Source organism: Ammodytes marinus (genome assembly GCF_949987685.1).
Source record: "Ammodytes marinus genome assembly, chromosome: 2".
NCBI classification, from domain to species: Eukaryota; Metazoa; Chordata; class Actinopteri; order Uranoscopiformes; family Ammodytidae; genus Ammodytes; species Ammodytes marinus.
This window is the reverse complement of record NC_137231.1, coordinates 18,908,688-18,924,355: the sequence shown is the minus strand read 5'-3', so window position 1 is coordinate 18,924,355 and position 15,668 is coordinate 18,908,688. Positions and strand designations below refer to the sequence as shown.

General features: G+C 39.0%; 3 protein-coding genes across 5 annotated transcripts in view; 2 read left to right on the top strand and 1 right to left on the bottom strand.

Annotated features, from left to right (window-relative positions):
• The first annotated feature begins 112 nt into the window (after positions 1-112).
• On the top strand, positions 113-5,151 carry LOC307257662 (uncharacterized protein). The gene is made up of 4 exons (XM_080036926.1): positions 113-277; positions 881-1,007; positions 2,711-2,844; positions 4,119-5,151. Exons 1-4 carry the CDS (start codon positions 158-160, stop codon positions 4,875-4,877), a joined length of 1,140 nt encoding a protein of 379 aa, XP_079893052.1. The 5' UTR covers positions 113-157; the 3' UTR covers positions 4,878-5,151.
• Positions 5,152-5,284: 133 nt separating this feature from the next.
• On the bottom strand, positions 5,285-11,012 carry rsrc2 (arginine/serine-rich coiled-coil 2). 2 transcript variants are annotated; one of them, XM_080036907.1, is made up of 11 exons: positions 10,957-11,012; positions 10,707-10,859; positions 9,723-9,867; positions 9,310-9,350; positions 8,010-8,173; positions 7,703-7,834; positions 7,477-7,593; positions 6,691-6,779; positions 6,343-6,599; positions 6,125-6,214; positions 5,285-6,012 (listed from the first exon to the last, which is right to left on the bottom strand). In XM_080036907.1, exons 2-11 carry the CDS (start codon positions 10,710-10,712, stop codon positions 5,830-5,832), a joined length of 1,224 nt encoding a protein of 407 aa, XP_079893033.1. In that variant the 5' UTR covers positions 10,713-10,859; positions 10,957-11,012; the 3' UTR covers positions 5,285-5,829. The 2 variants fall into 2 exon arrangements, with proteins under 2 accessions (XP_079893033.1, XP_079893034.1); XM_080036908.1 differs by having other exon boundaries at positions 7,546-7,593.
• A 460-nt stretch (positions 11,013-11,472) lies between these two features.
• Positions 11,473-15,668, top strand: part of kntc1 (kinetochore associated 1) — a 30,015-nt gene continuing 25,819 nt past the window's right edge. For both annotated transcript variants that reach the window (XM_080051709.1, XM_080051708.1), the window contains exons 1-7: positions 11,473-11,506; positions 11,779-11,925; positions 14,464-14,584; positions 14,865-14,980; positions 15,227-15,305; positions 15,449-15,526; positions 15,618-15,652. In XM_080051709.1, the coding sequence (XP_079907835.1) occupies positions 11,788-11,925; positions 14,464-14,584; positions 14,865-14,980; positions 15,227-15,305; positions 15,449-15,526; positions 15,618-15,652 (567 nt within the window). In that variant the 5' untranslated portion in view covers positions 11,473-11,506; positions 11,779-11,787. The remainder of the gene's footprint in view (positions 11,507-11,778; positions 11,926-14,463; positions 14,585-14,864; positions 14,981-15,226; positions 15,306-15,448; positions 15,527-15,617; positions 15,653-15,668) is intronic.

Here is a 15,668-nt window from a genome sequence, read left to right as displayed (position 1 = left end):
ACTGTTTATTTTCGGTTGAGCCAGCCTGAAGCCAGCTTGCTTTGTTGCAGCCTTTTTTACTTCTTAACTTTCGTTTACGGTATACAGTAAAACACCCCAGTCTCTCCAAGGGACAACAATTACGCGAATAAGCGATAGGCTTAATTTGCTTCCAGCAATGTCAAGTGCCTCAGCTATCCACTTAACTTTACCGCAGTGGGATGGGGGCTCGAGGAAAATTCGCTTTATTTACTTGGTGAATGTGACATCGTTCAGGCTGACAGCGAGTCCAAACGAGGTAAGTGCGGTGGTGCTACCAACCTGTCACTGCAGGATTATCAGATATGTTTTGTTATTATTAAATTTCCCATAATCCTTTTAAACCAACCATATCTCCATTCAGGTGGGACCTCTTTTAAAGTGGTGGCACCAGAACATACATAGCCTACCTTAATTGTGCATAGAAAAATGATGTTAAACAGATCTAGCCTATCAAACAGTATTTAAATTTCTTTCTACATGAATACCATTCACAGTTCGCACCAACAGTAACTGAGCAAGAAATGTTTTTTTTTATGTGTTTATGTCCCACTTAAAGCTGGGGTAGGCTATATGATTTCTGATTGGTCAAAGTTAACATGAGCTGACACTCTGACCAATCAGAGCGAGGCTCCGATTCTCTGTTCTTATTGGCTGTTGGGACTGTCCATTCACTTTGGCACGACTTTGTTGGTGTAGAGCGTGTCAGGGAGGGACCATAGGGAAGGGACTAAAGAGAACAAGTGGAGCGGTTGAGGTATTTGGATTCGAATCTCTAGCCCAACTGCCATTTTCTCCCCAAATCCTCCACCCCAGCTTTAATTTGTGGCTTCATAGTATATAGCATCTCTCTCTGTTTCAGAGTCCAGTGGTCCTCTATTTAGGAGCTGATCTCTTCTCCAACACAGACATCCGCACAGAGAACCATCCCAGACACCACGCCAAGTTCGCCAAGAAAGGATTGGCAACAAAAATTAAATTTTCCTCTGGTAAAAAAATTACGAGAAAAAATAGAAGCCACAACGTTCACATAACTTACAGCAGTGCAGTGCCCACATACAGTGCTGTGTGAAAGTTTGTGAACCCCTTGAGCCTTTTGGAATTTTATTTATTTTAACCATTATTAATTCATTTTTATCAATACCAGTATTTTTTATATGAAATAACAGATGTTTGTTTATCAATTCAACATTTTTCTTTTCCAGAAATCAACTGTTAAAACAGATTAAACAAATTATTTGACGAATGTTGTATCTGCAAAAGTTTGTGAACCCTGAGCTGCATTGCTTAAATGGAGCAGGTAAACACAATCAGATGGGCCAAATTGAGTGATGAAATGGACCAATGTAGTGAGAGATCTTTAGGGAAGAAATTGGGCGGCACTAGATAAAACAGAGATCAAACCAGGTCAGTTTAGGCTCACCAAAGTGAACCCATACAGGTCAGACATGCTAAAAGCGAAAAAAAATCTCAGAGGATCTCAGGAATAGAGTTGTGATGCTGCACATATGTCTGGGGACAGCTATAAATTAATTTAAAAAAAGTTTGAGCTCCATCGGTCCACCGTGAGGCAAATCATCTACAAATGGAGAGCTTTAAGAGTGACTGAATATCTGCCTAGAAGTAGACTTCCTTCAAAAATATCCATAAGCACCACAAACAAAGTAATTTTTCAGTTAAAAGCCAACCCAAACATTACATCTAGTGATTTGCAGACCTCTCTTGTAGCATCTGGGACAGATGTGCATGGTTCCACAATAAGAATAAGAATAAGTCAACATGGCTTTCAAGGGAGGGTTGCTGAAGAAGCCCCTCTACTCTCAAAAAAGAACAAAAGTGCTTGTCACAACTTTGTCAGAGAGCACCTGAAGTATTTTCTGTGGACAGATTTGTCCAAAATTTAACTGTTTGGTCACAACCAAAACCGCCATGTTTGGGCAAAAACGCAACTCTGCCTACCACAAAGAGAACCTTCTCCCAAGTGAAGAACGGTGGTGGCAAATGCTCTGCAAATCTCCAGATGTAATGTTTGGGTTGGCTTTTACCTGAAAAATCCCTTTTCTTGTGGTGCTTCAGGATATTGTTGAAGGAAGTCCACTTCTAGGCAGATGTTAAGTCACTCTTAAAGCTCTCCATTTGTAGATGATTTGCCTCACGGTGGACCGATGGAGCTCAAACTTTTTATATGAATTTATAGCTGTCCCCAGACAAATGTGCAACATCAAAACTCTATTCCTGAGATCCTCTGAGATTTTTTCCCCTTTGAGCATGTCTGACCTGTATGGGTTCACTTTGGTGAGCCTAAACTGACCTGGTTTGATCTCTGTTTTATCTAGTGCCGCCCAATTTCTTCCCTAAAGATCTCTCACTACATTGGTCCATTTCATCACTCAATTTGGCCCATCTGATTGTGTTTACCTGCTCCATTTAAGCAATGCAGCTCAGGGTTCACAAACTTTTGCAGATACAACATTCGTCAAATAATTAGTTTTATCTGTTTTAACAGTTGATTTCTGGAAAAGAAAAATGTTGAATTGATAAACAAACATCTGTTATTTCATATAAAAAATACTGGTATTGATAAAAATGAATTAATAATGGTTAAAATAAATAAAATTCCAAAAGGCTCAAGGGGTTCACAAACTTTCACACTACACTGTATGCACTAACACTCGTTGTCTTCCCGTTGCAGCATTCAGGTTTCATGGGTTGAAGGTGCCGACTGCAACGAACAGCCTTTGGTTCTACAGTGTCCAAGGACTTTTTCGAGTAGCCTTTGAATTGTACAGTCCGCAAGAGCAGCTGGTTGTGCTGGACAACTTCCAGGTACTGTAAGGTTCACATTATGCGTGTATGAGTTTGTTTTAATGTGATTGTGTTATTATATATCATTATTATGTGCTTGCTTAACCTCGTTTTAACCCTTAATGATGATGTAAATATGTCTGTTATATTTATATTATTCTATAATTTGCTGTTTGCTGGGGGTAAGTCCTATGTTCCCACATTTATAAGATTTTTTTCTTCGAAATTAGGCCCCATGTTCCTGAAAATGGCAATTATGTTCATGCATTACAGCTGGGTGGTTAGGGTAAGGGGACACACACACATACATACTTTACTCTATAATATGCAGTGCTGCTTGAAAGTATGTGAACCCCTTGAGCATTTTTTTTTTTTTTTAGTTTAACAAATTATTAATAAAAAAAAAATTAATACCAGCATTTTTTATATTAAATAACAGGTGTGTGTTAATCAATTCCAAATATTTCTTTTCCGGAAATCAATTGTTAAAACAAATAAAACAAATAATTTGTCAACTTTTGTATGTGAACCCTGAGCTGCATTGCTTATATCGAGCAGGTAAACACAATCAGGTGGGCCAAATTGAGTGATGACATTGTGTTATGAGAGATCTTTAGGGAAGAAATTGGGTGGCACTAGATAAAACAGAGATACAACCAGGTCAGTTTAGGCTCACCAAAAGCCTCCGCACCCATACAGGCCAGACATGCCATTAGGAAAGAAAATCTCAGAGGATCTCAGGAAGAGAGTTGTGATTTTTTTTGGGGGACAGCTATAAATTGATTTAAAAAAGTTTGAGCTCCATCAGTCCACCGTGAGGCATTTCATCTACAAATGGAGAGCTTTAATAGTGATTGAACATCTGTCTAGAAGTGGACTTCCTTCAAAAATATCCACATGCGGCACAAGAAAAGCGATTTTTCAGTTTAAAAAAAGCCAACCCAAACATCACTTTTACAAAAAGTTGGCAAATCATTTGTTTTATCTGTTTTAACAATTGATTTCCGGAAAAGAAAAATGTTGAATTGATAAACAAACATCTGTTAATTCATATAAAAAATACTGGTATTGAAATAAATGAACGATTAATGGTTAAACTGAATAAAATTCCAAAAGGCTCAAGGGGTTCACATACTTACAAGCAGCACTGTAGATAGATTGCTTAGAAATGTGGGAACTTAGGCACGCTTGCTGAGTCCTATATTATTCTATTGGTAAACTGTATTTGGATCAAATAGCATGGTGATTCTGCTCTTAAGTTAAGGGCTAATTTATATTTGTCTTTCCTTTTGAAGGATGCTTGGAAATCCCAGATAAATGGCAGCCCTTTGAAAATGAGTTACAGTCTCAATGTGCAGCTCGACTTGGCACTATCCAGCAGTGCTCATGGTACAGACTCCAGGAAAGAAATGTCACAACCTAAGCGCTGGCAGGTTGACAGGGAATCAGTGGATGTATATAGCAGCGATACATCAGCAGATCATGATTACTGTTCTTTTCCCAAGAAAACTGAGCCAAGCCCCCCACCTTTGGCCACAGTGAGAAACAAACTGCAGTGCTTGGATGATAAGCTTTCCTCTCGGACTGAAAGCTACACCGAAAAGCTAGAGACTATATGGCTGCTTTTGGAGAACATTGATCGTTACATGAATGGGAATCTGGAGGAAAAAGATGTGGCAGAAACCTTGTTGGCCCTGCTGAATGCCAAAGACTGGGGCTGTGTGTATTCAAGTCCTCTGCTTAGTTGTGTAGGACGTTGGCTTGGCCAGCAGTTTCATGCGGCCAACAGCAACATCAGCCAGAGAGTAGAAGGCTTTAAAGTTCATCACATTGAGAGAATTAGTGACTTGCCACCGGCTGAGGAACTAGCCACAGAGCTCTTCCCAGAAGCCATGCAAACACTGCTTCTTCACTGGATGGGCCTGAGTGAGGACTCCTCCCTGGAGAAGAGACGTAGCGAATTCCCAATCCTGCTCCTCATCCTAGAGTTTGCCAACCACAACCTCATAACTGGAGTGGCTCATGTGCTATACTCCAGTCTTATATGTAAATAAGAGTAAAACCATCCAATGAAATGTAATATACTTTCTAATGCCAAGTAATACATTTGTATTTTTGTATGTTAGCAAGTCCTTTCTTTCTTTGGTCAGTACTTTTTATTGCAAAGGGTTGGGCTGGGTGATGATTCTATTTTGATGACTATCAGAGGAATCATCTGATGATTTAATTATTGAAGTGACACTTTGTTGATTCGAAAGTTACTTTCTGTTGTAAACTGTATAACTTCATATCAAATGGATTCCATAGGATTTTTCCTTTGTGTTATAGTGCGATATGAATTGATATTGGAAAAATATTTTGATGTTAACTTATCCTTACCAACCAGCCCTAGCATCAACACTAACTTTATTTGAACCAAAAAGTAATTACCAACAAAAATACCACACCTTGATGTATGAAATCCTATTAAACACAAAACTAATTTATTTCATGTACATTTGAAATATGTGATTGCTCTCGAACTCATCTTTCTCCATGGCAATGCTGAAGACAATATGCATTAGAACTCACCAATTTTTTCCCAACCAGGAGATTTTAAACCGAGTGATTTTGATATTGCTACATTTACTTCAGATGCCTCTCACTAAAGGATGTAAACAGTGTTAACTTAAACCACATTGTATTCAGTCTATGTTCAAACAATTACATATCAATATATATTTCAGTTTAAAAAAAAAAAGCTACCACATTATTCAAACAAATATCTAATTTTAACCAGCAACAACCAGTCAAACTGATGTATCCTTTTTTTAAAGATGTACAGATTAATAAACACTGAGACAAACTCAGCATCTGGCTATTTACATTACAATGTTCCAATAAACAAGATGCTTGTCTATAAATAAATTACAGATTCAGAGCAACACTCATGCAAGCTTGAGGGCTAGCGATGAACTGGTGGTCCTATATGAGCAGATGAGTGGCAAAGATAGCCAACGTTTGGCACTAGATGGAATCCATTCCACGGGAGAATGAGGAGGTGAAGCCCAGGCCCATTCCCCTCTGGGTGTGTGTCTGAGACCGAGCCATCTCATACTGAACATCAAGGTTCCTAAACATCTCCTCCTGCTTTTGAAGAGTCTTCAAGCCTTCATCGTTAAGTGGCTGGGATGCTTCGGCCTCATCATCCTGTAAGGACAGCAAATTAAATGTAACTGAGAAGTTAACAGTGTTACACTGTATATTTAACAAATACATCAATTGTCCATTGATAAAGTAAAATAAAACAAGTTACACTTACTTTAATACCCATTAGTTTGCGAAATTTAACATTTTGGTCCTTGTTTCCAAAGTTAAGCTTCTCCCACAACTCAGCTGTCTGGGATTTGTCCTTAAAACAAATAATGAACATCAGATTTTCATTTTCTAGTGAGACTGTTAAGACATTTTCAAAGGGAAAAGCTCTGCATGCTTACAACTGTTGGATAAATAAGGAATAACAGCAGAATCCAATCTTACCCCCTCCTTCTTTCCCTGCCATAGCTTTTTCCTTTTTTTCTCCTGATCTGCAAACTTCATGGGGTTCACAGAGGATGGGTTATAGAAGCTGGGCACAGCAATACCAGTCTCTGCAAGTGTTTTTGCTTGAAGGGCTGCCATCTGGGCTGCCATAGCAATCTGAGGCGTGACCTGCGTCCCAGAGGCCAAGAGGGCCGCCACATTGATACCAGAGGTCGAAGTAGTCGCCGATGCAGCAGCCGCGATAGGGACTGTCACTAGAAACAAAATACACAGATCGGCATAAATAACTGAACTTGGACTGAAATAAACAAGTCTTTAAAATGTGGCACAGTAAGCGCTTCTCACCTGCAACTATCTCCTGCTGTTGCTGCTGCTGCTGTTTTTCCAATATTTCTTTCTCCTTCTGCTCTTGTAGCTTCTTGGCTCTCTCCAGCCTGGAAAGGAATAGAGTGAAGATTATGTTGCTCATTCTGTTTGGAAACTATTACTATTTATATATTAATATTATTATTACCATTTTATTTCTCAGCATGGGCAAAAATCATAGTACTCTTTTGAAGCATGTTTGTCTCAATTTAAACAGGGGACAGTACATATTGAAAAGGAAATGAGGGGAGATAGAGGGGCAAAGTGCAACGAAGGTCCCCGGCCAGACTAAAAATGTTGATGTTAAAATGACATGGTCAGTGAATAAGCAATTAAGACAGCAGTACACCCCACCTATCACTTTGTCAACATTTCTTGTTCTCCTACCAATGTCATTTTGTTTTAGGAACGACAATGCTCTCTGGCAAGTGCAATGTGGATGAGAAATCAGATTACAGACAAATTAAGTTGTCAATAACTTTTATTAACTTACTTAATGTATCAATTGCAGGGTCTGATCGTTGTGTACATTTCCCCCTATGTATTGTTCAATTTATGCTAACTTATCTATGCTTGGCTGCTAGCAATGTTATCTTCTTTAAATGCAGGCATTAATAGAGCACTGAAAGTTGATAATGTCTGTAAAATAAGAAAAGAAAAGCGTTTTAGCTCCAGTTGTGTAGATGCAATAAGTGCCACTAAGATTGGCCAGAACAGAATGACCAACCATATTTATTGTAAATGCCCTGTAAGCTTTTGCCTTGCCTTCTGGCCAGGGCCTCTTGTGCATCCATAGCTGCGTTTCGGCCCCGGAAGGCAGGTGGATTAACAGACCTGCTTCGACTCTTTCTGCGGCCTTTTTCAATCTTTTTCTTTCTCTCCCTGGTGGAACAACCAAACAAATTCAAAATGACATTTAGAATACAATTAGAAACGAGAGTTCAGAGAATCTTAATCCTGAAGAAATGCGAAAATTTCAAATCGTACCCACCTGCTCTTACTGCGACTTCTGCTATGATGACGGTGTTTGGTCCGCGAACCTGAGCGAGACCTAGCCTTCTTCTTCCTGTCCCGGCTGCGTGATCGTGATCTCCGTTTGTCCTTACTTTTGCTGTGATGTCGCCTGAAAGCAGTGAGATCCATTAACATGAATCAAAGAGATGACAGACATGATTCAACTACCATCATTTTATCCCTGATAAATGTATATTAAAATATTTACTGTTTCAAAATCCTGAGTGGTATGTTATGAGAACTAAAGGTCTAATAGAAATAAAAGATTAAAGTGGCAGACTTACCTCTCTCGTGAGTGTGATCTTGACAGGCTGCGGCCCTTAGAGGGCCTCTTATCTTTGCGTCTGGACCGCTCCTCTCCATTCTCTGCAGAAAGTCTCTCTGGCTCTTGCTGCTCATCTGTTTTTCTGTGTGATTTTGATGGCCTCTCTGAGTCCCTCTTTCGTGCCTGTTTTAAGAAGAAGTTGTCTCTTTCAGGAAAATAGTGCAACAAAGAGAGTTAGTACAATGGCCTACAGGAGAAGGTATGTAATAAAATAATAATAATAATAAAACCTTGTCATTTGAAAAACAACTTTCACATCATACACATAAAGTTATCCTGAGAGGCATTTCTTTATTTTCTAATCTTACAGCTAATGATAGGAAATCATTTCACCAGCATTTTGGAACGGCTAAAATAATTGAATAGAGTGCATGCAAACCAGGAAAAAAACTAAAAGTAGTTTCTCAATTGAACAGCAACAACTCATGGTTACCTTAATGTTTTGACCTTGAACCTACTGAAAGGTGGAAGTAGGGATGGGCATCCAACTTACTTTTTACAGCTTCTCGATTTAAGTCATCCAAACCATCATACAAGGCACAAGAGTTAACTAAGGTGAAAAAATTATGATAATACTGATAAATTCACTTCCGAAATTAAATGCATAAATTATTTTTTGGCAGATTTAACTTTCCTATGCAAAATCTTGTATCAGATGATTCAAACAATTTTTATTCCATGCAAAACTGCATAGGCTATGACAAAACACCATCATATTCAGTTCAGATTAGTTGGTTTTATTTTGCCCATCCCTAGCTGAAAAAGATGCAAAAGTTAATTCCAACGTTTTTACTAATATTGTGAGACAAACAAAAGTTTGAATGGCAGATAGTTACCTGTCCCAGTAGAAGACATATTATTTTGCTATGTCAGCAGGGTCTTCTGTTCAGTCTCTTCGTGCATAAGCACGCTGAGTATGATTTATTGTAGAAATGTTATCATGTGATCTACACACAGGATTTAACAAAATATAAAAAAAAAAATCTACTCTTAACCATTTAATATGGTTACAAATATTGACAGACATCCAAGGATGAAAACTTCCTTTGAGACAAGTCAACACAGGGAGGGTAAAAATGACCCTTTCCAGGTGAGTGAGCCATCTCTGTCTATGTCTTTTGCTCTTAACATTAGTAATCGTAACTTATTTAACCTATCTTATCTAACATACTCACCTCGGCCCAAAACTAACAAAGAATACAACTAATGACTTCAAAATCACATATGTGTTTCTAGTCAGAAATGAATTTATTAATTACCTCTGTACTCCTGCTGCGACTCCGTCTGTATTTTCTGTCACCTGGAAACAGCAGAAAGCAGTACATGTACACATATACATTTCAAAATTACATTCTCAGCATACTAAGGAAAAACAAGTGAGCACATTTGGACAAACACAGAGTAAAGCGACTGTATAATATTTTATATTTAGGTAGGGGACCAGATTGTGGAGCGTCCTGTTGGTGAATTGACTGTTTCTTTGCACACATCGCATCTACACTTTTGAAAGAACATGAGTGCAGACTTTGCTTGTAGTTACCGGTCATCATAATGTCACATGCTAATGTAATTACATTACACATTCAACTGTTACATAACATGAGTGCATATACTGAGAAAATAATTTCCATGGCATATTTGGCACTGTATGATCCTGTTAATGAATACGAACGTTTTCGGTCCCTGGAGCGCGACCTTGACCGTGAATGATGGTGTTTGGAGCTTCTGTGAGATTTAGAAGACCCCATACTGTGTTTTTTTCTGTGATGAACTGGGGAATCCTTTCTCGTACAACCTTCCGAGTCACTATCACTTGCCTGAAAGAAATTGATATGAGAAATTAAAACCGGGGTCTTTCAAATAGACTCAAATGTTACACTGTAACTGCAGCCTGAATGGGGTTTAAAATGTAAATGCTTGTGAAAGGTTTACCAATAACTTTTTAATGGAAAATACGTGTATTATTAATACAAATGTGAAATTAATTAAACCAATTCTTATCGAGATGATTGATAAATACATTTAAAATCTAGGAAGTCTAGGGGTAATGATGACATCCCCTTGCTGATCTGTCGTCCTGGCTACCCCTAGCCGTAACATCTTTGTTGTAATGTACCTCATCAATCTCAGATACTGTAATTGTTGTGCAAGTGAAAAATAAACAACCTTGAATAATTTGCTATATACCATAGTCAATGGGTCACTTCAATATAGATTAAAAATTGCACTTTCAAATGTACTATCCATAGCGACTACCTTAGTCCACTGAATAAAACATTCTCTTTTAAATCTTCTATCACAATAGTAAAATGCTGCCTGATGTGTATGTGTCGATTAATTTGAAATGCGACATCCGTGTATTTTATTTAGAATCACTACAATGTTTTTCGATCAAAATGTAAAGAGTTAGCCAGATTAAGGAACTTCAATCAAATATAAAATAGTAACCCAGTAAGCAACATGCTATCTACAGTAGCTTATACCCACATCGTTCGTCATTCATCTGTACATCACATAGCTCGGTGGCTAGGCTAACTAACGCTAACCGCCATCTTTAAGAAAAAAAAATCTAAATAGAATCGCAAACTTCCAATAACATAATAAGACGTTGTTGCATTCATGCGCGTAGTATGTATCGTTATGTTGTAGTACTTACCGACATTATCCCGGAGCACGTATATGTAACACAGTTGTTTTGTTGACCGTGTTAACGAACACGAAGAGGTAGCTTGCTGCTAAAAGCCGTGGCCAGGCTAATTTCAGATGGGTTGCCAGGTTTTACCTCTTACATTCCCTGCATTCAGTAGATCTAGCGAGCCAAACAAGAGTCAGGGGTGCGGCAAATATGAAAATTACAACGATAATTAACTGTAGCTTAGTCACTTGAATACTATGTAACTACTTACGAATCCCGAGTAAATATTTATTGATAAATGAAAGCAAAAAGCGTGCTAATCGTAACCACTGCCGCAAATGTAGCGGTTCGCCACGCAATATACGGAAAGTGATCAAATCTGGCAACGCGGCCAGGCTCTCCGGATATTCCTTCAATGCCCCGCCCCTCTGACTGAATGTTCTGTATGTTTACCCTGAATATAGCTTTTCAGGCATAATTCACATGTACACTGTATACAGCACACATACATTTAATCAATGTAATGGCTAGGATTAGATTATAGATGTATGAAATTAAATTACAGGGTAGTTTATGGGTTTACTTGTGGCAATGTTTACGAAGAGGGCACGATTTGTTCCTAGCATGAGACGGAGGTTGTATCTTGAAGACCAAACTCAGGAAAAATCACTGTGTGCCGGAAGAACCTACACATTCTCACTCGAACCGAAAGTGTAAAAAGGGGCGGGGCTACATAATGTGAATAGCAACCCGCCAAATTCTAAAGCTAATACTGTTGAGTTATGTTAGTGTTGTAGCTGTCTGTATATTTCAGCAGAGCGGTGAGTTATTATAATTTGTCTCAATATCGATACTATTAGCATCTACCAATTGGCCATAATTCATAGAGTTCAGCAGTTGCTCTTACATTTTGTTGGTCAAGTAACTCGGCTGGAATACTAGCATTAAGCGATACCATAAACAATGTTAACACGCAACTGAATATGGGATAGTGTCGGCTAATGTTAGCCTGGCTAATGCATCCCCCCCAGTAAACAGCTCATATTTAAGCATTAAACATCACATTGATTGTAACATTTTTTACGAGTGACAGCTCTACGAAATGGCAATGTGGAGCGACGTTGAACTTCTGACCAACGAAGATACAAATACTGTCCGCCTGGGCAGTGTGTCCAGGGAGGAAAATGGCAGCGGCTTGTATCAGGTGGACACACTGGTCAAAATCTCTACTGCCAATGAGGTAACGTTAACAAATGTCAATATTAACAGCCGGAAACTCGAGCACGCTCTTGTATCCCTGTTGCTCCATTTATTTTACCTTCATCAATTGGATGCTTTTACATGGTTTACTTGGGTCCAAAATATGTCTTATTTAAAAGTCTAAAATCCACTTATCTTCATTTTTTAATGCGATATTGACAGGTTTTAATAATTGTCTAGCTGATGAAGTTAATGTTATCTCAATTAAATTGCTTTACATTCAGTCACATACTTTTTGTGGAAAATGTGTATTGATCAAGCCCTAACAAAACTACAACGCCAACATAGAACCATGGAATTCATGTTGAATGTACAGGTCCTTCTCATATAATTAGCATATTGTGATAAAGTTCAATATTTTCTGTAATGTACTGATAAACATTAGACTTTCATATATTTTAGATTCATTACACACAACTGAAGTAGTTTAAGCCTTTTATTGTTTTAATATTGATGATTTTGGCAAAAAAGTTAAGAAAAAACAAAAATCCCTATCTCAAAAAATTAGCATATTTCATCCGACCAATAAAAGAAAAGTGTTTTTAATACAAAAAAGTCAACCTTCAAATAATTATGTTCAGTTATGCACTCAATACTTGGTCGGGAATCCTTTCGCAGAAATGACTGCTTCAATGCGGCGTGGCATGGAGGCAATCAGCCTGTGGCACTGCTGAGGTGTTATGGAGGCCCAGGATGCTTCGATAGCGGCCTTAAGCTCATCCACAGTGTTGGGTCTGGTGTCTCTCAACTTCCTCTTCACAATATCCCACAGATTCTCTATGGGGTTCAGGTCAGGAGAGTTGGCAGGCCAATTGAGCACAGTAATACCATGGTCAGTAAACCATTTACCAGTGGTTTTGGCACTGTGAGCAGGTGCCAGGTCTTGTTGAAAAATTAAATCTTCATCTCCATAAAGCTTTTCAGCAGATGGAAGCATGAAGTGCTCCAAAATCTCCTGATAGCTAGCTGCATTGACCCTGCCTTTGATAAAACACAGTGGACCAACACCAGCAGCTGACATGGCACCCCAGACCATCACTGACTGTGGGTACTTGACACTGGACTTCAGGCATTTTGGCATTTCCTTCTCCCCAGTCTTCCTCCAGACTCTGGCACCTTGATTTCCGAATGACATGCAAAATTTGCTTTCATCCGAAAAAAGTACTTTGGACCACTGAGCAACAGTCCAGTGCTGCTTCTCTGTAGCCCAGGTCAGGCGCTTCTGCCGCTGTCTCTGGTTCAAAAGTGGCTTGACCTGGGGAATGCGGCACCTGTAGCCCATTTCCTGCACACGCCTGTGCACGGTGGCTCCGGATGTTTCTACTCCAGACTCAGTCCACTGCTTCCGTAGGTCCCCCAAGGTCTGGAATCGGCCCTTCTCCACAATCCTCCTCAGGGTCCGGTCACCTCTTCTGGTTGTGCAGCGTTTTCTGCCACACTTTTTCCTTCCCACAGACTTCCCACTGAGGTGCCTTGATACAGCACTCTGGGAACAGCCTATTCGCTCAGAAATGTATTTCTGTGTCTTACCCTCTTGCTTGAGGGTGTCAATGATGGCCTTCTGGACAGCAGTCAGGACGGCAGTCTTACCCATGATTGCGGTTTTGAGTAATGAACCAGGCTGGGAGTTTTTAAAAGCCTCAGGAATCTTTTGCAGGTGTTTAGAGTTAATTAGTTGATTCAGATGATTAAGTTAAGAGCTCGTTTAGAGTACCTTTTCATGATATGCTAATTTTTTGAGATAGGAATTTGGGGTTTTCATGAGCTGTATGCCAAAATCATCAGTATTAAAACAACAAAAGACCTGAAATATTTCAGTTGGTGTGCAATGAATCTAAAATATCTGAAAGTTCAATTATTATCATTACATTATGGAAAATAATCAACTTTATCACAATATGCTAATTATATGAGAAGGACCTGTATATTCATTTACTTTGCAAAGTTTTTCGGGGACTTACATTTTCTTTTCATGTCCTTACTTTTATATACTATCTATGGTCCTTACACATATGTTTTCCAGTATGTACAAGACAAATGAGTTAAAGCTGGCGTCAGTGATTCTGGAGAATGCTTGTTGTCAAAATCCATTTTTGTCAAAATCAGTGATTATCTCCTCAGGAGTACTGGGATGCACGCTGAAGACAAATCTGGTGTTAATGCACAGCCTAGGCTCTGTTAGTTATGTAAACAAAGGGGGCCCACCGTAGCTAGCAGCAACATGTCCTTTTACAGAGCCTAGGCTGTATGAAACTGGATTCTTTTTCAGCAGGCACACAGTACTCATAGGTAGCGGACCATGAACATTTTTTTACTGATTTTGACATCAAGCGTTCTCCAGAATTGCTGACACCACCTTTACCATTCTTGTTGTCAAAATCCCTTTTTGTGAGAATCAAACAAGCATTCTTCACAATCGCTAACTCCACCTTTCATTTTAACCTGTTGATACCTGCAGAAACCCTGTTTAAAGTCCAGTGTCATCCTAAGTATGACAGTGCTTTCCTGGTTCTTGCAGGTGCATGCAGATCCCTGTCTCTCCTCCTGCAGTGGTTCAAACTGGAGCATTGTTGTTGCCGACAAGACGGTTATCCTGTTTGACCAGAGCTATCAGAGCATCCTGCTGCTTCTAAACTTTGGTATACAACTCCATATTATGACCCTCCTCTCAACATCACTATCTGTCTTCACTAGTTGGTGTCCCCTGAGATGGCCCATGTGGCTGCATGCAAATGAACCTGTCTAAGAATTTGTTAATAGGACTGATGAATGTCTCTGTATTGAGGCTCCAAACAAAATCAGCTTTAAGATCCTGTAAAGGTTCAAGCATAGGCCAGATTGCATCAGGCCTTTCCTTTTGAATGCATTTTGACATTTCACAATAACTACTGTATGTTAATACCAAGGCTTATTATTCAGAAACTGATGTGGATGCCATTGACGTATGCCGGGAAGGACAGTTTCTGTTGGTTTGTGAGAGAAATGGAAACCTTCATTTGATCTATGTTCCACACAAGAGAATCCTTCTCACCAAGGTATGGCTGTTTTTTTCTGTAAGGTTTATTCATGTGATTACATTAGATAAGCTCGCTCTGTGTCTGGCCCTGAATTGTTATACTGTATCTTTGTATGATTTTACCTGCAACACTTGAGATAACATAGATGATGGCACCATCTGGGAAATCTGTTAATCTAAAATATGACTTTGTGACTATTTTCTTGAATTGGTTTGATATGTCACTCATGAACATTAACGCTGTGTCATTACTTTGTTTTTGCAGGCTTTGGTAAAGAATCCATCTAGTGGGGATCAGAAAACATACCGCTATCTCATCATAGAGGAGGACAAGTCATCCTCAGGTAAACTTTTTATATGAATATGAGAAGATTCGTAATGAGAAAATGAAGTTGTAATGTGCTCTGGAAACATGAAGGAATTTTGTATTTCTTTTCTGATCTGTATCTGAATGGTGTGTTGCTAATTTGATTGTGTTTGTTGACAGGGATGTTCAATGTGTTCCTACTCATAAAGGATGGGTTTTTCCACATTGCAAACCTTGCACTGGCGAAGATGGAGACAGGTATCAAAACATAATGTGCAGCATGAAAGTTGTATCTAAACCATTTAGTTGACCAAATGCAACATCCTTCATCCTTCTTTTGTCATCACAGCCATTGAAAAAATGGACGTGGGAGCTGTGAAAGAGGTTAGTAATGGCAATC